The sequence below is a fragment of the Nycticebus coucang genome, chromosome 5 (assembly GCF_027406575.1).
Source record: "Nycticebus coucang isolate mNycCou1 chromosome 5, mNycCou1.pri, whole genome shotgun sequence".
NCBI classification, from domain to species: domain Eukaryota; kingdom Metazoa; phylum Chordata; class Mammalia; order Primates; family Lorisidae; genus Nycticebus; species Nycticebus coucang.
The window spans coordinates 50,736,463-50,762,734 of NC_069784.1; the positions used below are offsets into that span (position 1 = coordinate 50,736,463).

The 26,272-nt window shown below is 39.5% G+C and overlaps 1 protein-coding gene across 2 annotated transcripts in view; it reads right to left on the reverse strand.

The window, feature by feature from the left end:
* PDE4DIP (phosphodiesterase 4D interacting protein) overlaps positions 1 to 26,272 on the reverse strand; it is a 291,845-nt gene that overhangs the window by 108,547 nt on the left and 157,026 nt on the right. For both annotated transcript variants that reach the window (XM_053592789.1, XM_053592797.1), the window contains exon 8: positions 24,084 to 24,201. In XM_053592789.1, coding sequence (XP_053448764.1) covers positions 24,084 to 24,201 — 118 coding nt within the window. The remainder of the gene's footprint in view (positions 1 to 24,083; positions 24,202 to 26,272) is intronic.

A 26,272-nucleotide genomic window follows, 5' to 3' on the forward strand; every position in this document is an offset into this window, starting at 1 on the left:
CACATTTTGGCGATTGTAAATTGAGCTGCAATAAACAGTCTAGTACAAGTGTCCTTATGATAAAAGGATTTTTTTCCTTCTGGGTAGATGCCCAGTAATGGGATCGCAGGATCGAATGGGAGGTCTAGGTTGAGTGCTTTGAGGTTTCTCCATACTTCCTTCCAGAAAGGCTGTACTAGTTTGCAGCCCCACCAGCAGTGTAAAAGTGTTCCCTTCTCTCCACATCCACGCCAGCATCTGCAGTTTTGAGATTTTGTGATGTGGGCCATTCTCACTGGGGTTAGTGGTATACGTATACCATGGAATACTATTCAGCCATTAAAAAAAAATGGAGACTTTACATCCTTCGTATTAACCTGGATGGATGTGGAAGACATTATTCTTAGTAAAGCATCACAAGAATGGAGAAGCATGAATCCTATGTACTCAATATTGACATGAGGACAATTAATGACAATTAAGGTTATGGGGGGGAGCAGAAAGAGGGATGGAGGGAGGGGGGTGGGGCCTTAGTGTGTGTCACACTTTATGGGGGCAAGACATGATTGCAAGAGGGACTTTACCTAACAATTGCAATCAGTGTAACTGGCTTATTGTACCCTCAATGAATCCCCAACAATAAAAAAATAAAATAAAATAAAAAAAAGATTTTCCATCTTCGGGTGGCGCCTGTGGCTCAGTGAGAAAAAAAAAAAAAAAGAAATAAGACTCATCCTCATTCTCAAATAGATTGCAGAGGGGTACAAAAATTTTCTGGGGTGATGAAGGTATCTTATTTTGGATGATGGTTACATGGGTGTATACAGTTGTCATAGCTCATTGAACTGAGCATTTAGATCTGTGTATTTTATGTATATTAATACATTTCAATTTTAAAAGTAAAGGGTAAGTAAAAATATGTATTGCCCCAAAACTTTTAATCCAGCAGTAAGTAACCCCACTTTAACATAAGAATGGGTTTGAAAATTGGGAATATAAAATATAGTCCAGAAGAAATTCTATAAAAGGCCCAATTGCATATTTAAAGCTTTGTAGTTACTATTCATATGACTGTGGAAAATGTTATTTTGTTTACAAGTGAGTACTACACATTTATTATTGAAGCAAGGCACATGTTAAGGTAAGACTTACGGCTTCCGATGACTTACTATAGGATGATTACTTCCAAAACGTATTGAAGGCACAGAATAAAGGAAAATTTGAGAACAAGTTTCATATTGTGATAAGCTGTTATGATTAAACAAATTATTCATTTTATATATCAGCAGTTTGCCTTCAAAATGAATTAATAAATAACATTTACAAGCACTTGTTAGCTGTGTGTCCTAGGTCAATGGTACTAAATGGTACTGACTTATATCTGGCCCTTCATTTCCTAATCTACAATAAAATATGTTGAATTTAAATAACAGTTTTCAAACTTTGGCATTTTTCTGAGCCACTTGGAGGGCCAATTAAAACAAAAATTGCTGGGACCTACCCCCTTGAGTTTCTGATTCAGTAAGTAGGTTTGGAGTGGGACCCAAGAATTTGCATTTTTAACAAGTTTCCCTTATGCTGGTATCTGGTAACCATGCTTTGAAAACCATTGAAGGAGTGCTCACTTTGGCAACACATATACTGAAAACCACTGAAGGAGAATGTTGTCCTAAGTTGTATCAGTCAACAGGTCAGAGCTCTGCAGATAAATGGAGAAACCCAGTAATGAAGAATATCTTAACCAAATCTATGTTAAATTGAGAGAATTGTCTTCCTGTTTGGAACAAGATTCCTAAGTATTACTGTGGTAGGGGTCTTTTCTACCATTTCTATTTTGACCTCTACATTTTGGAGTCTGAGAAGTATCTTGTAGAACCATAGTCACTTGTGTACCTCCTGTGTGGCAACAGGATTTTACTATTTCTAAGACCTAATTCAGGGCTGAGAGGGAGTTTCCAAGAGAACCAGAGAAGTGGAAAATCTCCATGTCTCAGACCAGTTGTATTAGGTTTCACTACCCTAGTTATGACATTGGAAATACCTATTCAAATTACTGCAAACTATGCCAAAAAAAAAAAAAAAAAAAAAACTGATTCTGGCAAACAAGCTAAGGCAGATGAGGAAATGCAAGAATGTCAAATTAAAGCTACCCTGTTTCCCCGAAAATAAGACAGTGTCTTATATTAAGGTGTGCTCCCAAAGATGCACTAGGTCTTATTTTCAGGGGACGTCTTATCTTTCCTGTGAGTAGGTCTTATTTTCGGAGGATGTTTTATTTTCAGGGAAACAGGGTAGGTAGGCTTTGTGGTAAGACACAAGCAAGTATGTGATTTCTCTGTGCTGGTTAGAAATCTTAGAGAAGTCAGAAACAATCAGAAACAATCATGCTTTGCATTAATTAACAACACAGCATTTCAACACTTGTTTTAAAACCAAGAGATTTCCAGTTTGTCTACAGGTTGCAGCAATATGGTTATCAGCAAAATCCATCTAACAGTAAACATTAGCCTTTCAAGTTAAGTCATTACATACCCATAGCTTGTTAAGTAAATTTTAAAGTATATGCTAAATCAGTCCATGAGCAAGAATGCAAATGTAATATGTCTTTTCTCTGTCTTCAGTGGGGAAAGGGGAAAAATATATTTAGTTGAAAGGGGAAAAATATGCATGCTACAATTAGAACAACTGATTGGCAAACTAAATGGTACTGACTTAAATTCAGCATGAGTGCAGGAAAGGTTGAGATCAGTATGAGCTAATACAGTTGAAGGGGCAGGCATGGTACCAGAGAAGGGTGTTAGAGGAGGCAAAGGTATGGACTGCAGCAAAAGAAAATATTGATAACATCCTCAAAGCTGTGAAAGTTGGGCTAAACACAACTAGGCTAGCCTGTAGGTAAAGGAGATGGGGATTTTGGAATGACCAGGTTCATCTCTATAATGCTCTACAATTGTTCATTTTCAGAGAATGTCTATTTGATAGAAGCCAGAAACTATGCTGTGGAGGGTCTTGGCAACTGGAATTTGATTAATGTTTTCCCAAAGACAAAATAATATGGAATTAATGGACTTGAACAGAGAAGAGCACAGTGAACATTTTATTTTAGGAAGATTACCAGGTAACAGATGGTTTTCAGTTTGAGGGAGAAGTTTCAGATGGTCTACCTGTAATGGAAGACCTGCTAAAAGGACATTATTCACACGTGGGGTAATAAAAATCTGGTGTAGAAATGGAAACAAAGTGGTAAATATGAGAATCACCTTGAAGAACTGAGCAAGACCTGATGACATATACCCAGAGAGGATGAAAGAAAACAAAGAGTTAAAGATGGAGAGACGGTTTTGGATCTGGAAGACAAGTAGAAAAATGGCATAAGCCAACAGAAATGTGAGAGTTGAAGCATTCATTTGCAAAAAGATAATGAAGTTTTTGATTTGCTGAATTTAGGTGACTGAGAACACTAAGTGAAGCCATCCCACAGTCTAAACACAGATGAGAGGGGATAAAGAGTTTCAAGGATGACAAGGATGGTTACTATTGTCAAAGGCTAGAGAAAAATTGTCAGGAAAGATGAGGCCTAGCATAACACTTCCTGCCATCAGTGAGTGCAACTGGGTGAATGTGCAGACATCAGAGTATACCGTTAACTCCTCGGAATCCTTCCCTATCAAGCCAAATGCTAAGTTTTTTCCAGTCTTTTTTTTTTCTGAACCTAGCACGTTTCTCTTGCCGCATATTTTCACTACTCCTTCCATTTCAGGTTCTTACTCCTAAGTCTATCCGGAAAGTACCTAGCCATTGCCAATGTAAGGAGAAGGTTTGCAGGACATCAGGTAACCTGGCAGCTGGGTGAGCGGACTGGAATGTGCATGCGTGGACAGTGACGTCACCATACTAGTCACCGGAACACTGGGACACTGGACGCTGCTGCGTGAGCGCGCCCTGTGTGGCCACTGCATTCAAAATGCCTGAGCGGCTGTTCAACCGTTGCTACTACCGGACCATTCAGGTGTCTGCAACATCCTGTGTCACCCTGTGACCTGCAGGCGGACCAAGATGGCAGCCGAGTAACAGCTTCCTTGCATCTGGGCACCGTGAGTCTGGGGAGATAGGACTCCAGGCATCTCTGGCTGGTGGGAACTGCCTATCATCACTCCTATGAGGATAAAGGGAGTCAGCGAGAGACGTCTGGACCCGAAGAGGAGGACTAAAACAGTGGAAAACCGGCAAGTGGTCGCGTGTGTTCAATCCGTCTAAACCCGCCCACAACTGTAAGTTCAGTAGCAGTGAGACTGCAAACCAGAAAGGCCTTACCTGTGAACTGTTTTGATGTCCTTGGACTTGGCACTCAGTTGAACTGCCTTGGGGAAGGCCTGAGCGGGAGTGCAAACAATTTTGGCCGTTGTCTAGGGCCCCAGTCTGAGCCGCTGAGCCAGACGGAGCTAATAGTGTTTGGCGGTGGGTCACACGGATCCATTGTCAGTGATCTGCCCCGGCAAGCTCCGCCCTCAGGGTCGCAGAGCTAGAAACGGGTGGGAGCTGGTAACCCAGCAACCAAGTAGCCTAAGGGTGGGGTCTGAGCCGCCTTGCAGCCCTAACCCTCAGAGGCAGAGTGAGACCAGTTTTGGCACACTGGGTAAGTGGATAGCCACTTCAGCAGCGATTCCACCAAGAAAGCTGGGAAAGCTTCTGCTCAGCAAGTTTACAAGTTCAAAGTGCCTTTTAAGTAGGCTGAAGAGAGATTTAGGGTGTCTACCTGCTGGGGTTTGAGAAATCAGCAGCCTCCAGTTGTATCAGAACTGTGACTAACATCTCATACCCCAGAAGACCACGTGTTGCCCAGACAATATTCAATAACATATACAAACTGCTTTGTTTTTGGTTGTGTATTTTTTTCTTTTTTTTTTTTTTTTGTTTGGTTGATTTTTTTGTCTCTTTATTTTGACGTTGCTGATGTTCTTTTGTTTTTTTAATTTCAATCATTTCCACACAGATCCCTTTTTCTTTCTCAATTTTCCTAGTTTAATTATAATTTCCCATTGCTGCCTTTTTTAATAACTTCAGCTTCATTTTTGCTAGTGTTTCTACCAATATAATTTGGTTTTTCACCCAATTTTATCCCTGTAAAGTTTTCTGTTTGCTTGTTTTGGTTTGATTTATAGCATTTTTGTCTTTCCTCTCTACTTGGTGGAGGTGGGGTACTGTGTCTGGTCAGGTTAGCAAAGAGCTGCTGACCTCAAGGGAACCACGCAATTGGGCACCCCCAGAAGGTGGGGTTTTTTAAGGTTGTGTCAAAGTACCCTACTGTACACCTATATTGCCCTGTCTCCTTCTTTCTGTGCCTCTCTTCTTTTTGTCAATATTCCTAATACCCACCCCCTCTCCTTTCTCTATCTTTCTTTTTTTCTTATCACTCGGTCCTCCTTTCTTTCATCCCCTTTTTTTTGCTCTTCAACCTTCTCACCCTTATGGTCCTGTAACCCTTAGTCCACAGGCACAAGAACTTAAAGAGCAAGAGGAAGTGAAAGGAAAATTAGGGCAAGGAAACAGATAAAAGAAATCACTCATGAGGAAGAATCAGCAGAAAACTCCAGGCAACATGAAGAACCAGTCTAGAACAACCCCACCAAGGGACCATGAGGTAGCTACTACAGATGATTCCACCAGTATAGAAATGTTAGGAATGACAGAAAGGGAATTTAGAATACACATGTTGAAAACAATGAAAGAAATGATGGAAACAATGGAGGAAACTGCTAATAAAGTGGAAAATAACCAAAAGGAAATCCAAAAAGAGAATCAAATAAGAGATGAACGATATGAAGAATATAAAAAGGATATAGCAGAGCTGAAGGAACTGAAACAGTCAATTAAGGAACTTAAAGATGCAATGGAAAGTATCAGCAACAGGTTAGACCATGCAGAAGAAAGAATTTCAGAGGTAGAAGACAAAGTTCTTGAGATAACTCAGACAGTAAAAGAGGCAGAAAAGAAGAGAGAGAAAGCAGAACGTTCACTGTCAGAATTATGGGACTTTATGAAGCGTTCCAACATACGAGTTATAGGAATTCCAGAAGGGGAAGAAGAATGCCCCAGAGGAATGGAAGCCATACTAGAGAATATTATAAAAGAAAATTTCCCAAATATCACCAAAGATTCTGACACACTGCTTTCAGAGGGACATCAGACCCCAGGTCGCCTCAACTCTAACCGAGCTTCTCCAAGACACATCGTGATGAGCCTGTCCAAAGTCAAGACAAAAGAAAAGATTCTGCAAGCTGCCAGGAGTAAGCGCCAGTTGACCTACAGGGGCAAATCCATCAGAGTTACCGCAGACTTCTCTAATGAAACTTTCCAAGCAAGAAGACAATGGTCATCTACCTTTAATCTACTTAAACAGAACAATTTTCAGCCCAGAATTCTGTACCCTGCTAAGCTAAGCTTCAAAATTGATGGAGCAATCAAATCATTTACGGATATACAAACATTGAGGAAATTTGCCACAACAAGACCAGCTCTACAGGAAATACTTCAACCTGTTCTGCACACTGACCACCACAATGGATCAGCAGCAAAGTAAGAACTCAGAAATCAAAGGACAGAACCTAACCTCCACACTGATGCAAAAGATAAAACTAAGCAATCGACTCTCACCAAATAAGACGAATAGAATACTACCACACTTATCAATTATCTCAATAAATGTTAATGGCTTGAATTCCCCACTGAAGAGACATAGATTGGCTGACTGGATTAAAAAACACAAGCCATCCATTTGCTGTCTGCAAGAAACACACCTGGCTTCAAAAGACAAATTAAAGCTCCAAGTCAAGGGTTGAAAGACAATTTTTCAGGCAAATGGAATTCAGAAGAAAAGAGGAGTTGCAAACTTATTTTCAGATACATGTGGATTTAAAGCAACTAAAGTCAAAAAAGACAAAGATGGTCACTTTATATTGGTCAAGGGAAAAATACAACAAGAAGACATTTCAATTCTAAATATTTATGCACCCAATTTAAATGCTCCCAGATTCTTGAAGCAGACCTTACTCAGTCTGAGCAATATGATATCTGATAATACCATCATAACAGGGGACTTTAACACACCTCTTACAGAGCTGGACAGATCCTCTAAACAGAAATTAAACAAAGATGTAAGAGATTTAAATGAGACCCTAGAACAACTATGCTTGATAGACGTATATAGAACACTCCACCCCAAAGATAAAGGATATACATTCTTCTCATCACCCCATGGAACATTCTCCAAAATTGATCATATCCTGGGACACAAAACAAATATCAACAGAATCAAAAGAATTGAAATTTTACCTTGTATCTTCTCAGACCATAAGGCACTAAAGGTGGAACTCAACTCTAACAAAAATGCCCAACCCCACCCAAAGGCATGGAAATTAAACAATCTTCTGTTGAATAACAGATGGGTGCAGGAAGAAATAAAACAGGAAATCATTTACTTCCTTGAGCATAACAACAATGAAGACACAAGCTACCAAAACCTGTGGGATACTGCAAAAGCAGTTTTGAGAGGAAAATTCATCGCTTTAGATGCCTACATTCGAAAAACAGAAAGAGAGCACATCAACAATCTCACAAGAGATCTTATGGAATTGGAAAAAGAAGAACAATCTAAGCCAAAACTCAGTAGAAGAAAAGAAATATCCAAAATCAAATCAGAGATCAATGAAATTGAAAACAAAAGAATCATTCAGAAAATTAATGAAACAAGGAGTTGGTTTTTTGAAAAAATAAATAAAATAGATAAACCATTGGCCAGACTAACTAGAAATAGAAAAGTAAAATCTCTAATAACCTCAATCAGAAACGATAAAGGGGAAATAACAACTGATCCCACAGAGATACAGGAGATCATCTCTGAATACTACCAGAAACTCTATGCCCAGAAATTTGACAATGTGAAGGAAATGGATCAATATTTGGAAACACACCCTCTCCCTAGACTTAGCCAGGAAGAAACAGACCTCCTGAACAGACCAATTTCAAGCTCTGAGATCAAAGAAACAATAAAAAAGCTTCCAACTAAAAAATCCTCTGGTCCAGATGGCTTCACTCCAGAATTCTATCAAATCTTCAAGGAAGAGCTTATTCCTGTACTGCAGAAATTATTCCAAAAAACTGAGGAAGAAGGAATCTTCCCCAACACATTCTATGAAGCAAACGTCACCCTGATACCAAAACCAGGAAAAGACCCAAGCAAAAAGGAGAATTTCAGACCAATCTCACTCATGAATATAGATGGAAAAATTCTCAACAAAATCCTAGCCAATAGATTACAGCTTATCATCAAAAAAGTCATTCATCATGATCAAGTAGGCTTCAGCCCAGGGATGCAAGGCTGGTTTAACATACACAAGTCCATAAATGTTATCCACCATATTAACAGAGGCAAAAATAAAGATCACATGATCCTCTCAATAGATGCAGAAAAAGCATTTGATAAAATCCAACATCCTTTTCTAATTAGAACACTGAAGAGTATAGGCATAGGTGGCATATTTCTAAAACTGATTGAAGCTATCTATGACAAACCCACAGCCAATATTTTACTGCATGGAGTAAAACTGAAAGCTTTTCCTCTTAGAACTGGAACCAGACAAGGTTGTCCTCTGTCACCTTTACTATTCAACATAGTGCTGGAAGTTCTAGCCAATACAATTAGGCAAGACAAGGAAATAAAGGGAATTCAAATGGGAGCAGAGGAGGTCAAACTCTCCCTCTTTGCTGACGACATGATCTTATACTTAGAGAACCCCAAAGACTCAACCACAAGACTCCTAGAAGTCATCAAAAAATACAGTAATGTTTCAGGATATAAAATCAATGTCCACAAGTCAGTAGCCTTTGTATACACCAATAACAGTCAAGATGAGAAGCTAATTAAGGACACAACTCCCTTCACCATAGTTTCAAAGAAAATGAAATACCTAGGAATATACCTAACAAAGGAGGTGAAGGACCTCTATAAAGAAAACTATGAAATCCTCAGAAAGGAAATAGCAGAGGATATTAACAAATGGAAGAACATACCATGCTCATGGATGGGAAGAATTAACATTTTTAAAATGTCTATACTTCCCAAAGCAATCTACCTATTCAATGCCATTCCTATCAAAGTACCTACATCGTACTTTCAAGATTTGGAAAAAATGATTCTGCGTTTTGTATGGAACCGGAAAAAACCCCGTATAGCTAAGGCAGTTCTTAGTAACAAAAATAAAGCTGGGGGCATCAGCATACCAGATTTTAGTCTGTACTACAAAGCCATAGTGGTCAAGACAGCATGGTACTGGCACAAAAACAGAGACATAGACACTTGGAATCGAATTGAACACCAAGAAATGAAACTAACATCTTACAACCACCTAATCTTTGATAAACCAAACAAGAACTTACCTTGGGGGAAAGACTGCCTATTCAATAAATGGTGTTGGGAGAACTGGATGTCTACATGTAAAAGACTGAAACTGGACCCACACCTTTCCCCACTCACAAAATTGATTCAAGATGGATAAAGGACTTAAATTTAAGGCATGAAACAATAAAAATCCTCAAAGAAAGCATAGGAAAAACACTGGAAGATATTGGCCTGGGGGAAGACTTCATGAAGAAGACTGCCATGGAAATTGCAACAACAACAAAAATAAACAAATGGGACTTCATTAAACTGAAAAGCTTCTGTACAGCTAAGGACACAATAACCAAAGCAAAGAGACAACCTACACAATGGGAAAGGATATTTGCATATTTTCAATCAGACAAAAGCTTGATAACCAGGATCTATAGAGAACTCAAATTAATCCACATGAAAAAAGCCAACAATCCCATATATCAATGGGCAAGAGACATGAATAGAACTTTCTCTAAAGACGACAGACGAATGGCTAACAAACACATGAAAAAATGTTCATCATCTCTATATATTAGAGAAATGCAAATCAAAACAACCCTGAGATATCATCTAACCCCAGTGAGAATGGCCCACATCACAAAATCTCAAAGCTGCAGATGCTGGCGTGGATGTGGAGAGAAGGGAACACTTTTACACTGCTGGTGGGACTGCAAACTAGTACAACCTTTCTGGAAGGAAGTATGGAGAAACCTCAAAGCACTCAAGCTAGACCTCCCATTTGATCCTGCAATCCCATTACTGGGCATCTACCTAGAAGGAAAGAAATACTTTTATCATAAGGACACTTGTACTAGACTGTTTATTGCAGCTCAATTTACAATCACCAAAATGTGGAAACAGCCTAAATGCCCACCAACCCAGGAATGGATTAACAAGCTGTGGTATATGTATACCATGGAATACTATTCAGCCATTAAAAAAAATGGAGACTTTACATCCTTCGTATTAACCTGGATGGAAGTGGAAGACATTATTCTTAGTAAAGCATCACAAGAATGGAGAAGCATGAATCCTATGTACTGAATTTTGATATGAGGACAATTAATGACAATTAGGGTTATGGGGGGGGGGAAGCAGAAAGAGGGATGGGGGAGGAGGGTGGGGCCTTGGTGTGTGTCACACTTTATGGGGGCAAGACATGATTGCAAGAGGGACTTTACCTAACAATTGCAATCAGTGTAACTGGCTTATTGTACCCTCAATGAATCCCCAACAATAAAAAAAAAAAAAAAAATGCCTGAGCGAGTAGAGCAACGAATCTGCATCAAATTTTGCTTTAAGCTTGAACATTTCCTCTGCGGAAACTATCCGGATGATTCAGAAGGCTTTCGGGGCCAACGCAATGAGTGGGGCGCAAATACAAGTGTGGCACAGACGCTTCAAAGATGGCCCAGAAACTGTTGAAAGTGACCCACGTTCTCGAAGGCCCGCAACAAGCAGAGCACCTGAGAATGCTGGGCGTGCGCTGGCTGCAGTCAGCAAAGGTCCGCGCCTGACAGTGCGAGAACGAGCAGCTCATCTGGGGATCCCAAAAACTGCTGTGTGGGAGATTCTGAGGCAGGGTCTAGGCATGAAACATGTCGTGGCAATCGGTTCCGCGGCTTCCAGAGCAGAAAGAACACTGCTGAATTTGCTAACCACTTGCTTCCAATCGCTGCTCATGAACCAGATTTCTTCAAGAAGGTCATCACTGGAGATGAATCATAGGTCTCTGGCTGTGATCCAGAAATGAAGGCCCAGTCATTTCCAATGGACGTCACCTGGAACACGTTCCAATGTTCCCCACGCCCAAGGAAGCCGCAGCAAAGTCACAGTGAGATCAACACCATGTTAACCGTGGTTGTTGATTGGGAAGGTGTACATCATGAGTAAGCTCCTCCAGGCCAAACAACTGATAAGAAGCACCTTCTCAGTGGTCTTTGTGGGCTGAGAGATGCCATGCGCGGACAGAGGCCTCAGCTGTGGGTAACTGGTGACTGGCAGCTTCTTCTGACAGAGTGCCCACCCAAGCATCATGTCTTGTGTAGAGGTTTTTGGTGAAACATCGAATCCCCCTGGTGACTCAGCCCCAAACATCAAATCACCCAGGTGACTCAGCCCCCCTACAGCCCAGATTTGGCACCCTGTGACTTCTGGCTTTTCCCAAAACTAAAATCACCTTCAAAAGGGCATAGACTTCAGACCTCCTATGAGATTCAGGAAAATACGGTGAAGTAGCTGATGGCCATTGCAACTAAGGACTTTGCAGAGTTTTGAACAGTGGAAGAGACATTGGGAGAATGGTGTGAGGTCCCGAGGTACCTACTTGGAAGGGGACTGATGCATCATTTTTCAAGGTACAGTGTTTTCTTGTATCTTCCTCGGTAAATGTCCCTATATTTCATATTACATGGCTTGATACTTTCTGGACAGACCTTGCCTAAGGACACACGCAGCTTTAGAAGCTTATGCCTCTAATGATCCTGCATATTATTTCCAGAACATTTATAGTAACAATCCGTCATTGTCCACTATGAGATACCATTAACTCCTCAGAATCTTTCCCTTTCGAACCAAATGCTAAGTTTTTTCCAGTCTTTTTTTCTGAACAAACCTAGCCTGGCATTTCATTATCTATACAAAAAGATCCTAACTTCCCTTCCAGCTTCCTCTCATACTTCTTCCCTAGCCAAGTGGTAACAGTAAACTCCTGTATATAGATTTGTTTTGTTACTTGTATATCCCTGCCTCTCTTTTTAGTAATTTGATGGTTAGGCTCTTAACATTCCTGTGACTCAGTAATTTTTGCAGAGCAAACAGCAGAGGCTGCTTGAAGTCAAATGCATTTCTAGACTTTTTATGAAATTCTAAGCCCATTGAGAAAATTGAGTGAGGTGTCCTATAGGGGAAGCAGAGGGAGAGAAATGTCTTTGAAGACAACGAGAAGGTGGGATCTCACACACATTGGCAAGAGATTAGTGGTCAAACAGTAACAAGAACGCTGTTCCAAATTAGTGCCCTAGAAAAGCAGCAGGATCCCAGAAGGGCAGGCAGTAAGATGACTTGGAGAAATTGGACTTTGGGTCAAGGGGTTCTGGCTCCACAAGATTCCAATACAGCATGCTGTTAAGGTTGGCCAAACCATGCTTACTAAGGCAGGGGTGCATTAGCGGTAGACCAATAAACAGAGTAGTCTCCTTGGGGCTTTGGTACCTGGTATAACCTAGGGACCTTTAACCTTTACTTAACTGAGAGCAATAGGGAGAGGACAAAATACCAAATGTATGAAACTGAATTTCCTATTAGTCTGATTAAGAAAAGGACTATAAATTTATTTAAAGAAAGTAGTATGATATTTCTTATACAATTCAAATTTATGAACAAAGAATCACACCCACTATAAACCTTCTTGTGGTGTTCATTCCTAGACCTTTCCACCCTTTTATTGTCTTTCAATGTCATCTCATCCTTTCTCATCTTTATACCAGTGGCTTCCAGTTTACATCTTTTTGTTTGTTTATTCGTTTGTTTGTTTTTTTTAGAGACAGTCACATTCTGTGCCCTGGATAGAGTGCCATGGCATCATAGCTTACAGCAACTTCAAAGCTCAAATGATCCTCTTGCCTCAGCCTCCCAAGCAACAGGGACTTCAGGTGCCCGCCACAACCTCCCACTAATTTTTCTATTTTTAGGAGAGACAAAGTCTCATTCTGACTCAGGCTGGTCTCAAACTCCTGACCTCAAGCAATCCACCTGCCTTGGCCTCCCAGAGTGCTGGGATTACAGGCATGAGCCACCACATCGAGCCTAGTTTACATCTTTATCTCAGAATTCTCCTCTGAGTCCAACACTCAAATAGCCAGCTACCTATTTGATGTCTGCATATGTATGTGTCACAGAAATCTCAAAGTTACCATAGGAAAGACTAAACTCTTAATTGCCACCTCCTGTCTGTAGTTCCTTCCTCTCCTCCAAACATCCTAATAAAGAAGTCAGCAAACTGTAGACTATGGGCCAAATCCAGCTCCCACCTATTTTTGTAAATGATGTTTTATTAGAAGATGGTATGGCTGTTTTTTGGCTACAATAGCAGAAACTTTATGACCTGCAAAGCCTACCATATTTACTGTCTGGCCCAATATAAGAAAAGTTCGCCAATCCCAGCTATTTATTCTCTTCAATATATTTATCACAATTTGAAATTATATATTTGTTTGATTACTTTGTTATTTATGTCTCCCTCATTAGAATGTAAGCTCCCTGGAGGGGAAAGCCCCTGCCTTTCTTATTCTTACTATTTCTCCAGCACCTATCACTACCATTCCTAGCCATGGTAGGAACTCAAAAAATGCTGGACTTGGTGACAGAATGAATGAACTGTTTATTACATCTATCCTCTTTCCAGCTTAATCTTTCTAAAACAGAGTTCAGCTATCACTCTCCCATACAGAAACGGAAACTGATTGACTTACCTATTATTCATAAACTTTTTAACCTGCCTCTTAAGGCTCTCTGAATTTGGCTTCACTGTTTTTCTACCCTAAACTCACCATAAACAAACACACACATACACACACCTATTCATTCTGTTTCTTCTGCTTCTTCACCTTGATGTTCCCCATCTCTACCTCATATGTGTGGAATATCCTCTTCTACCACTAAATTTACACCTGTTAAAATCCTATCCAACCTTCTAGAATATTATTTAAGCTTTCTTTATGAATCCCATCAAAAGAAGTGAGCTACTTAAGGAACAGAACCATACACCATACATTTTTCATCTTGGTATCTGCTCTTGGTCTGCATGTTTGTATCCCCTCCAAATTGGCATGTTGAAATCCTAAGTCCCAAGGTGCTGGTATTAGGAAGAGGTGGGTTTGAGAGGGATTAATGCCTCTATAGCAAGAGACCTGTGAGCTAGCAAGCCCTTGTACCATGTGAGGACACAGCACAAAGTCTATGAACCAGAAAGTGGGTCCTCACCAGAGACCAAAACTTAACAGCACTTTGATCTTGGACTTGGCAGCCTCCAGAACTGTGAGAAATAAGTTTCTATGCTTTACAAGTCACGCAGTCTAGGGTATTTTGTGATAGCAGCCTGAAGGGACTAAGACAGTACTTCTGACGTATTTGGAACAGTATCTTTCTAGATCTAAGTAAATGAACACTGACTGAACCACTGAACTGATGCCTTTTCTTCTTCATCTTATCAAAATCCAACTTATTCCTTACAGACCAAAATCTTTGCTGCCCACTCCAGCCCACAATGATTTTTCCTTTCTCTATGGCCTTTTTCTTCAGTGACTTTCTTAGGTTGTAATCTCTAAACCTTATACATCTTTGTGTTTTTCCTTCACCTCACAGTGCTTTGCACATTATAAATGCTCAATAAATATTTTTGATAAAGTGAAGAAGCTGCTTGTTTTCTACCTCCTTTGCTGCTCAAAAAGAAAAGAACTATGATTGCTTTAGCCCATAATACCTGCTTCTGAGACATGTTCTAATGAAAGCTGTCTGGAATAGTAATGTTAAATGAGTCTCCAGCTTCAACACTGTTGAGTTTAAGAAGGGATACTGAAAAACTGCTCTAAAAAAATTTCCTTATAAGAAGTTGTCTAGAGCTGCCTGAGCTACTAATCCCTGCAAGGGTTTCAGTCTGTGCCTTGAGCATTTAGAACACATTCTTGTCTAACCTTCAAGTCAGATCTCTCCATGGTAACGCAGGAATGTTTGCTATTTTAGGAAATGTGCCTCAGTGCCTGCAGTGCTATTTCCATTAGTTTCCAAACAAGGCTTAAAGGAAGGGCTTGAGTGTCTGCTGATTTGTGTGAATGGGGAGGTCCTTCTTAATGTGTGTCTCTCCCTAATTCTGTTATACTGTTTCATTTTTTTTAACCCAACCACAGTGAGATTTCATGTTAATTCATTCTGTTCTGTTCATCTTATACTAGAGGAAAAAAATGCAGAGAAAAGAATAAAACAAGAATTCCTTCAGACTTCCCTTTGCAAATATATCATTTCTTCTGCCTTTATACCCTTCATGTCTGGTTTAATTTAAAAACTTCTTTGAGATGAAGCTTCCATCGATCTGTAGAAGAAAATAACATCAGTAACTGAAACAATTGCCTTTCTCTGCAATTATGTGAACGTCATACATTTACTGACTTCCTACTAAAAAAGACGTGGACAAGGTGTGAGTTACAGCATCAAAAAGCTCCTATGTCATCAGGTCAAAACATGATATTGATTTGAATGGATATCAAGAAGGATTTGAATGGATATCAAGAGAGAAATGTGCAGTGATGTCAGGGGCACGTCAGGTGTATGGCACTTGGTTGTTATATGAAGTCAATTACATAATAGGAGTTCATAAGAATTGTTCAAATATACATCCACTGAAATGGATATGGAAGAATGTTTTTATAGAATGAAAAGGAAAACAGAAGGATAATAAAATCAATTAAATAAAATAATCTTTACTGAAAGTGTGTTGTCTTAAAGGAATGAAGCCTCTGATGTGAAAATTCCTATACCCAGAGATTAGAGCCTAGGCAAGAATTTCATACTGAGATCACATGAGAAATACTTATCTATAGAAGGAAAGGTAAATGAATATTTTTCATTTGGACAATTCAAACCTGAAAGTACAAGACCTAAAAGCTCTCCTTCCTTCTAAGGCCCAGTGAATGTGAGTCGCTCAACTGTGGGGGGAGGAGGGAGAAGAGGGAGTGAATGCGTCATCAGAACTCAGTCTTCTTCCTCTGGCATCAGCAGCAGCAAGGGATTCAAGGATGGCTTTGCTGGTGATGAGGCCCAGAGCTTAGAAATTGAACTTTTTTGCCTTGCACATTGATGGGGGCTCCTGTGATGAGAGTTGGCATGGCAGACAAAGGTTTAGATATCTACTGTAGGACTCTATTACAGTAGACAAGGCATAGGCTTTAGGTGTCACAGAGCAAGGCTCATCGTATGTTACCCTCACAAAGGGGAGAGACAGAGTGCTTTCTAATTGATTTTAAAATATTCTTTACTCCATGTAAATCACAGAATGGACTTGATGAAGCATTAACAGCTATGTCAAGCCATGGTTTGCACTCTCAAGAGGTAACATTGAGTATCTGCTCTTCAAGCAATCCTCAGTCTAAACCACCAGCATTGCCCTTCTAAACTGCAAATCATATACTTTTATTCCCCTTGCCTAATTTTTCTTTTTGATTTTCTGGTACCTACAACATGAAGTCTTCAGCTTAACATTTATGGGACATCTCAGCTATATATTTTATCATTCTCCAATACTTTTCAATTATTCACAATTCCTTAACTAAGTTCCACACCGCTGTTTAGATTGTTCATGTATCTAGATTGACCTCCTGTTTTCTGCTTGGTGTATGTATTCCATGCAGTAAGGCTCCAGCATTAGGGTAACTTCCAGGTGAGTCCCTTTCTGGAGTCAGTCCCTCTCATCCGTATGTTCCTTTAACACTATGCTCATATTTCTGTCTCCTCATTTATCACACTCTATCCTAGTACTTTATTTATATGCCAGTCTTTCTTTCGGCTATAAGCCCTTTGAAGGCAAGGGACCCCTAGACTAATGGTCCTCACCATCTCCTAGTGTCCATTTTGGATACTTGTAGGGGTGTTTCTTGTTTTTATGGTTGTGACAGTGATATGTGGGGTAAAGGATGCTACGTAACTTGCAATGTATAGTACAAAGCATTATCCCAAATTCCAAATGACTTTTGAGTGTTCCAAAAGTGACACAAGTAATAAAACTGCTTATAATTATGTGAACCTAGAACTTAATTCTGCTGTATATATGAACACAAGGTTAACAAACACTACATTTTTCCATGAATTAATTTACCAGGTAGATTAAGGGAATATTGGATTTTATTTGGAGATTTACCATGAGTTATTCAGGTGGGCATTGCCTCCAGCTCATTACTAAGTGGCACTGTCACTTGCTGTTTTTGAAATGTCAACCTAACATGCCTATGTCACACTGCGTTTGAAGGAGTGGCATTCACAGTGATTTTCTGTAGGGGTACAAGGGCCTAACTATTTCTTTGTGCATTTTCATATAGTTGTGTCTGAGTATTTACCTATTAAAATGAACATTATTTTATTATAAATTACTTTCTTTTTATGTCTCTTATATACCTATGTCACACAGTTGTTTGAAGGATTCAATTAATTTGAGTTAATATATAAAGTATTTAGATCAGCATCCAGCACTGTTATTATTACAGAAAAATTCTGGAATATTCACTGATAAGTATTTTAAATTCTCCTTGGGTATGTATTAAGAAATCTTGTGAGTTCCCTTCCAGGTTTTATAGTATGATAATTTGAACCATTTGAGTATAACTAAGTATTCCCAAGATATTATAGAAAGTGCTTCAGTATTTCTCCTCGACTAAGAGATTAAAATAAGATATAATAATCATTTTTGCCAGTTTTCCCTGAGCTGTTCACAATCCTTTGCATTCTTCCTTCTCCTGGAGAGCAGCACACAAACTGGCGACTTTGAGTTCCATCTTTGTCTATTACACAGTTTTTCTATGTGCAAGAGAGAGAACTGTGACCATTAATATCACTAACAAAGTAACTGATGTACTTACTAATTTTGTCTTTTGTCTTGTACAAGACAAGACAAAAGATGTCTGGGCGGTGCCTGTGGCTCAGTAAGTAGGGCGCTGCCCCCATATACCAGGGTGGCAGGTTCAAACCCGGCCCCAGCCAAACTGCAACAAAAAAATAGCCGGCCTTGTGGTGGGCACCTGTAGTCCCAGCTACTGGGGAGACTGAGGCAAGAGAATCACCTAAGCCCAAGAGCTTAGGTTATGAGCTGTGACACCACAGCACTCAACCGAGGGCGATGGAACAAGACTCTGTCTCAAAAAAAGACAAAGATGGCTACAATGTGGATGAAGTCTGACTCATCAATACCTAACTCACAGACTGTGTCTTTATATCTGCTATTATAGAGGCAAGACATGATTGCAAGAGGGACTTTGCCTAACAATTGCAATCAGTGTAACCTGGCTTATTGTACCCTCAATGAATCCCCAACAATAAAAAAAAAAAGAATAGTTGCTCTCTTTCAGATTGCTAATATGGGTAATGATAGTAGTTGCCATGTTTTGAGACATATGCTAAGAACTTCATATATATTATTTCTAATCCTTACAAATAACTGAACATTAGGTATTTTTAGCTGTATTTTACAGAAGAGGAAACTATTTGAGGGAGTTATGTAACTTGCCTAAGGCTATAAATCTAAAAGTGTTATTGCTGGAATTCAGATTCCAAAACCTAAGCTCATTTTTTATACCATTCTGCTTCCCTAATTAAAATCCGGGGAAACTTTGTAACTAGAATCAGTTATGGAAGAATTAAGATTCTTTCTCTGAACTTGAACTTGACTATCCATCCATAAATCAATCTGAACCACTTAAGTATGGCTAAAAGCTCGCGGCTATTATAGAAGTCACTCACTGTTTCTATGTAGGCCACAGAGTATAAAACAGAAGCAGAGTGACCAAAACCCTATCCTTTCCTTTGGAATCTGAACACATGTAGGCAGAAGGAAGTTTTCACAGGGTCATCTGGATGCTTGCTAGAAGATTGCCACTTGGGACTATTTTAGAAATATAATATGAAATAATCCTGTGTACATAGGATTTTTTTTCAATAGGCCACAGACCAAAAGAGAGAAATTAGGAAATGTGCCATGGGAAGCCTTCTGTCTTCCACATCTGAGAGGATCTGTTATCAGAGCCCCCTGAACCACAGCTTTCTAACTTGGGGATTCTCATCAAAATGGCTCGGCACTGTGCACAGATGCTGAGCCCCTCAGCTGTTAGGGTGCTGGATGGGTCTTGAGGTGGCCATGGGCAAACGTTTCCAACCCTAAGCATCCTTGGTCGCTTATTTCAGAATATTATAGATGTAAAATCATTTCCCATGAAAAGAAGTGGGGACGGCTCAATACCCATAGCTCAGTGTTTAAGGTGCCAGCCATATACACCCAGGCTGCAGGTTCGAACCCGGCCTGGGCCTGCTAAAAAAGTGGGGAAACACGGTTTTACAGAATTAACAGCACAATAGATCAGATCACTAAATGTACAAAGTGTTGGATAATAACAGTAACAATAAATTTTTATAGATACCAGGCAACATTAAAAAAGCATATCAATTTAGTATAATTTATATGACTTGATACATTTCTTCTGATCAATGGGCAATATTATTATCTTCTGGATGTTGTACTTATACTTGTTCTGAACATTCCTTTTGAATAGAATATCAATAATGGAGAAATTAGTCTTTCTTTTAAGTCTGTTCTGAAAACTGATACCAAACCAATTCCCCTCATTAGCACTGCAAATACTGAACTACATATATCCATTTCAGTGTTTACCAAAGATGATAATGAAAAAAAATATATATATATATAGTGTTTATATGTCTGTAAATATAAAACTAGATCAATGAAAGTGATTTTACTTCAGAATTTATAAATGAGTATTTCTTTCAAAACATTCACCTTGGTAAAATATTTTCCCAGGGCATATCTTCAAGTGTTTTCTCTACATTTTCTTCAAGGATTTTGATTGTTTCATGCCTTAGGTTTAAATCTTTTATCCATCTTGAGTTAATTTTTGTAAATAGCGAGAGGTGTGAGTCCAATTTCAGTCTTTTACATTTGGTTGTCCAGTTTTCCCAACACCATTTATTGAATAGGGATTCTTTTCCCCAGTGTATGTTCTTGTTTGGTTTATCAAAGATCAGGGGGCTGTAAGATGTTAGTTTCATCTCATGGTTTTCTATTTGGTTCCAAATGTCAATGTCTCTATTTTTGTGCCAATATACTGCTTTGATCACTATGGCCTTATAGTATACCCAAAAGTCTGGTAGGGTGATACCCCCAGCTTTGTTTTTATTACTAAGAATTGCCTTGGCTATACGGAGTTCCTTCTAGTTCCATACAAAATGAAGAATTATTTTTTACAAATCTTGGAAGTATGTTGATGATATTTTAATGGGGATTGCATTGAATGTGTAAGATTTTCATGGCAATTGCAACAACAACAAAAATAAATAAATGGGACTTAATTAAACTGAAAAGCTTCTGTACAGCTAAGGAAACAACAACCAAAGCCAACAAACAAGCTTCAGAATGGGAAAATATATTTGCATATTATGAGTCAGACAAAAACTTGATAACTAGGATTTATGGAGAACTCAAATTAATCAACAACAAAAAAAACCTAACAATCCCATATATCACTGGGCAAGAGAGATGAATAGAACCTTTTCTAAAGAAAACAGATGAATAACAAACATGAAAAAATGCTTATCATCCCTAATCATCAGAGAAATACAAATCAAAACCACCCTGAGATATCACCTAACCCCAGTGAGAATGGCCCATATCACAAAGTTTCAAAGCTGCAGGTGCTGGTGTGGATGTGGAGAAAAGGGAACACTGTTACACTGCTGGTGGGACTGCAAACTAATACAACCCTTCTGGAAGGAAGTATGGAGAATCCTCAAAGAGCTCAAATTATACCTCCCATTTGACCCTGCAATCCCATTACTAAGCATCTACCCAGAAGAAAAAAATCCTTTTATCATAAGGACATTTGCACTAGACTATTTATTGCAGGTCAATTTACACTCACCAAAATGTAGAAACAGCCTAAATGCCCACCAACCCAGGAATGGATTGACAAGCTGTGGTATATGTACACCATGGAATACTACTCAGCCACTAAAAAAGATGGAGACTTTACATCTTTTGTATTAACCTGGATGGAGGCGGAATACATTCTTCTTAGTAAAGCATCACAAGAATGGAGAGCAAGAATCCTGTGTACTCAATTCTAACATCAAGGCAGTAGAAGAGCTAAAACAATGGGGTTAGGGGACTGAGCAAGTGGGGAGAGGCCTGGAGGGTCACAGTGTACAACACATCTCTTGGGAGGCAGGACACATTTATAAGAGGGACTTTATCTAACAAATGCAATCAGTGTAACCTAATTTTTTGTACCCTCAATGAACCCAAATAATTAAAAAAAATGTTCACCTTGGGTACTACATATTCTCCAATTATGCTGGAATGATTATAACAGAATGTTAGCATTACAGGAGGCTTTAGAGATTATTTGGGCTAATCTTCCCACTGTACACATGTGGAAGCTGAGAAGTGACATTTCTGTAGTTACTCAGTTACAGGATAGAAATCTTATTCAGTCAAGCTTTTTCCAATTAAGATGTGTTATAAAATATTTTTAAGAGTTCCTTAAGAAAGTTGCCATATATTTCAACATGTACATTACAGAATGCCCATGAACTTTGATTTGTATTCAAAGCTTTAAAATTAAATGTACACATACCATATTTTGAGTTAACTAGAGCTTTCCAACCAAAATTGAGCCACTGTCTAAGAGGTTTATAAATGTGACCAAGATAGTGATGTCTTACTTTCTTGTTGTGGCCTATGTACCCAAACCGATTACCTCCAAGTGAGAAGCCTCATCCATTTACCTCTATACCTTACGAAAATTGCCATTTCCTATATTTGCCACAAAATGGAAAGGTTGGAAGCACTGGTTTAAACTAATTCTCACCATCACTCTTTATCCTGACCCTGTCCTTGTAGATGTGAACCAATAAAGTAAATCACACATTTTATCATTAGTCTAAGGCTACCATAGGAATGTAGGAATACCTGGTACTTGTTTTTTTTTTTTTTTTTTTTTTGTAGAGACAGAGTCTCACTTTATGGCCCTCGGTAGAGTGCCGTGGCCTCACACAGCTCACAGCAACCTCCAACTCCAGGGCTTAAGCGATTCTCTTGCCTCAGCCTCCCGAGTAGCTGGGACTACAGGCACCCGCCACAACGCCCGGCTATTTTTTGGTTGCAGTTTGGCCGGGGCCGGGTTTGAACCCGCCACCCTCGGTATATGGGGCCGGCGCCTTGCCGACTGAGCCACAGGCGCCGCCCTGGTACTTGTTTTTGTTGCTTGAGCAAAGATATATTCTAGGGTTCATTTAGAAAGTATATTTTTAGTAAATCAAAAGTCAGTGGAGGAGGGGAGTTCCCTCTGAGGTGACTTCTAAGAGCAATGAATACAGTTGAACCTCCATAGTTGACCCCTTCCCAACATTAACCACCTCCCTCAGTTGACCTAATTTTCATAGACTGGACATGCACCACATGCACATATCAGTACAGCAGGCCCAGTTCCTTATGCTGACCACCTCTGTATGTTAACTAGTGAAGGAGCTGAGGAAATTTTACTCCAAAATATGACTACTGAACAAAAAGAATATTTTGAATTAAAGGCCATTCACAATCAGAAAGCATTGGAAAGGGCTTTCCTTCTGTCTGCATAGAACTAGACTGACTAGATCAGGAGATTTAAGGGGGCAACTGACTTCCTTTCCTCCCCTTGAATGCCAGCACTCCTGGCCCCAAATCAGTTAAAACACAATACCTATCTCTCAGGTTAATTTACAAGTCAATCCATTTACAAGTCTATTTGTTTTCCTTAGAAAACACTTGCTGGACCCACACTCCACATTCTCCCCCCTCCTTTCTAAAAAGGCATCTATAAAGGTCTCTGACCATCACTGAGACACTGGGTAATCATTCTTGTGGTTCCCCCCATGCACATGGTATTTGGAAATAACACTGTCTCTTATTAATCTGCTATAGTTGTCAATTGATCTTTCAGTGAACCAACCAAGGGAAAAGGGCGAGTTTTGCCGTGATCCCTACACCAGTTTGTTACAGTTCTTTGAGTGGTCAGCTGACAGAGGCGCTACTCTATATAAAAATCAATGCAATTATTTTCGCCACAGTGAAAAACAATACTCTCTTCAGTATTAAAACCACAATATATGTTATACATAGTTCAACATCAGTTGAGGTGGTTGATAAAGTTCTAAGATGACCCCTGGTATCCGCACCTTTATGTAATCCTTGCCCCTTGAGGATAGGCAGAACCTGTAACTTGTGCTGACTGAAAGAGTATGGCCATGGTGAAGGAATGTCACTGCACACTCATGCTAGGTAATATGGAAAAGTGAAGCAATTTTGCAAATGTAATTAAGGCACTTAATTTTAAATTAGTCAAAAGGGCCACTATGCTGGAGGGCCTGACCTAATCAGGTGAGCTCTTAAAAGAGGGTAGTCAGAGAAACAACTCTTTCCTTCTGCTGCTGAAGAGGTAGCTGCCCTGACTTCTATGTCCACACAAATGAATTCTTCCAGGAAGCTGAGGGTGCTCAGTGGTAGATTCTTTCCTGGGTACACCTCCAGATAAGAAAATAGCCCAGTTCGTATCTTGATTTCTGACTCTTGAAACCCTAAGCAGAGAACCCAGTTAAGCCATGACAGGCCACAGAAACTTTGAGATTAACAAATACATATTGTTTTAGAATACTCTGTTTGTAATATCTCTTACACAGCAGTATATGACCAAAACACTTGGATATTAAAAAGTAGGGAGCAGGTTGCAGTGTGCTGTGAGATGGCAGTGCATTCTAGCCAGGGAAACAGAGACTCTATCTCATTTTTTAGAAAAAGTAGGGCCCATGAATGCAGGAGGCAAGAGTGCGGATTTGCAGGCCCAGAGCTCACCTGCGTCTCTGTGCTCACCTGTGTCCCTGAGCTCACCAGCATCTCCATGCTCATGGGCAGCAGGGATTTCTCTCGGGACAGCTGCTCCACAAGCCTCTCCTGGGCAGCCAGGCTCTGATTCAGTTCTTCAATTCTCCTGAAGGAAAGAAAAAGTGAGACAATGACAGTCATGATAATGTCACTAATTTTTCAGGCCACTCCAAAGATAGTATGGTCTAGTGCAACTGGTTTTTACTCTTTTAGGTCATTGAACCCTTTGATCTTTTCTTCAGAAAGCCGTGCATTTTCTGGCTCAACCCCAAAATATATACACAAACAACTTTTTGCTTATATTTTCACCAGGTTCATGGACCTCCTGAAGCCTATCCAGGGATCAGTGGACCACAGATATGTGACTCCTGGAATGAGGACCCAAAAGTTGGTCTTTCTTTTACTTTTTTGCAGCAGTGGCTATTGTTCCATTTAAGAAACAGTCCTTGGATAACCCTTGCTTGTCCTCAATGCATCCTACCAACTACTAGGACTATGAAGCTGGAAAAGGAACAATCTCCTTTGTGTAGAAGCTTGAATCCCTTTGGTGCTGCTAGCCATCTGGAGAGTGAGAGGAATCTCAGTTACTGTCACGCACTGAAAATGACGTTTTGGTCAACAATGGCCTGTGTATAGGACAGAGGTCCCACAAAATGACAGTGGAGCTAAAAAGTTCCTATCATGTAATGATGTCCCAGCTATTATAACATCATAGCACAATGCATTTACTCATGCGTTTGTGGTGATGCTGGTATAAACACACTCCTTGCCAACTTATGGTGCTGCCAACTGCATAAAAGTGTAGCACATACAATTATGTAAGCGCGCATGATATTTAGAATAATAATTTACTAGTTTATGTATTTACTATCCTATACTTTTTATTGTTTTAGAGTGCACTCCTTCTACTTATACATATTTTAAAAGTTTACTATAAAATGACTTCAGACAGATCCTTCAAGAGGTATTATGAAAGTGGTCATCGTTAACCACAGGAGGGGACACTCCACGGAGTTACTGCACCTACAAACCTTATAGTTGGACAAGATATGAAGGTGGGAGATGGTGAGATGGATGATCCTGAGTCTTTGTAGGACTAGACTAATGTCTGTATTAGTGTCTTAGCTTTTAACAGAAAAGTTTAAAAATGTAAAAAACAAAATGTAAAAAACAAGTTTAGAGAATAAGGACACAAAGAAAAATTATACATGTACACTTGTTCAATGCATTCAATTTTAAGCTAGGTATTACAAAAGTCAAAAGTTTAAACAGTTTAAAATTTTATAGAGTGAAATAGTTACAGTAAGCTAAGGTTAATGTATTACTGAAGAAAGAAACGATGTTTTATAAATTTACTGTAGCCTAAGTATACACTGTTTATGAAATCTACACTAGTGTGCAGTAACTCTCTGACTCACCCACAGCAATTTCTAGTCCTACAAGCTCCATTCATGGTAAATGCCTATTGGTGTTCTTTTTAAAATCTTTTTAAAATTTTTACTGTACTTTTTCTATGTTTAAATATGTTTAGATGCACAGATAGATACCATGGTGTCAAAATTTCCTACAGTATTCGTACAGTAACATGCTGTTTGTACCCATCTGTAGCCCTGGAGCCACAGGCTCTAGTATGCAGCCTCGGTGTGCAATGGGCTGTACCATCTAGGTTTGGTAAGCACACTCTGTGATGTTCACATAACCATGAAATCACCTAATGACACATTTCTTAGAACATATCTCTGTCATTAAGTGACATATGACTGTATATAAACAAATAACAGCAACAGAATGTAATAAGAGCTGCCATGATAGAGGTAGTCCTATCACTGAAGAAAGATAAAGAAGTGATTCATTTGACCTGGAAGAGTCTGGGGAAGCTCTGGAGAAAATATGTTAAGAACTAGTTTGTTTTCCAGGCTTGGAGGGAGGAGACTCAATAAAGGCATAAAGGTACAATGTATATTTGGGGAAGAGTCTATGAAACAAAGGGTGGGTGAAAAGTCAATGGCTGGAGAAGAAACTGGAAATCCAGTCTAGGATTACATTGCGAAGAAAAGCCTTGTCCTGTGCTGAAGTATACAAGCTACAAGTTCAAATGAGCAGATATGGATCCTCTACCAGGCGCAGAGCACACCTCGCTGTTCCTCTCTGAGTGTTACAATACTAACACTTTGTAG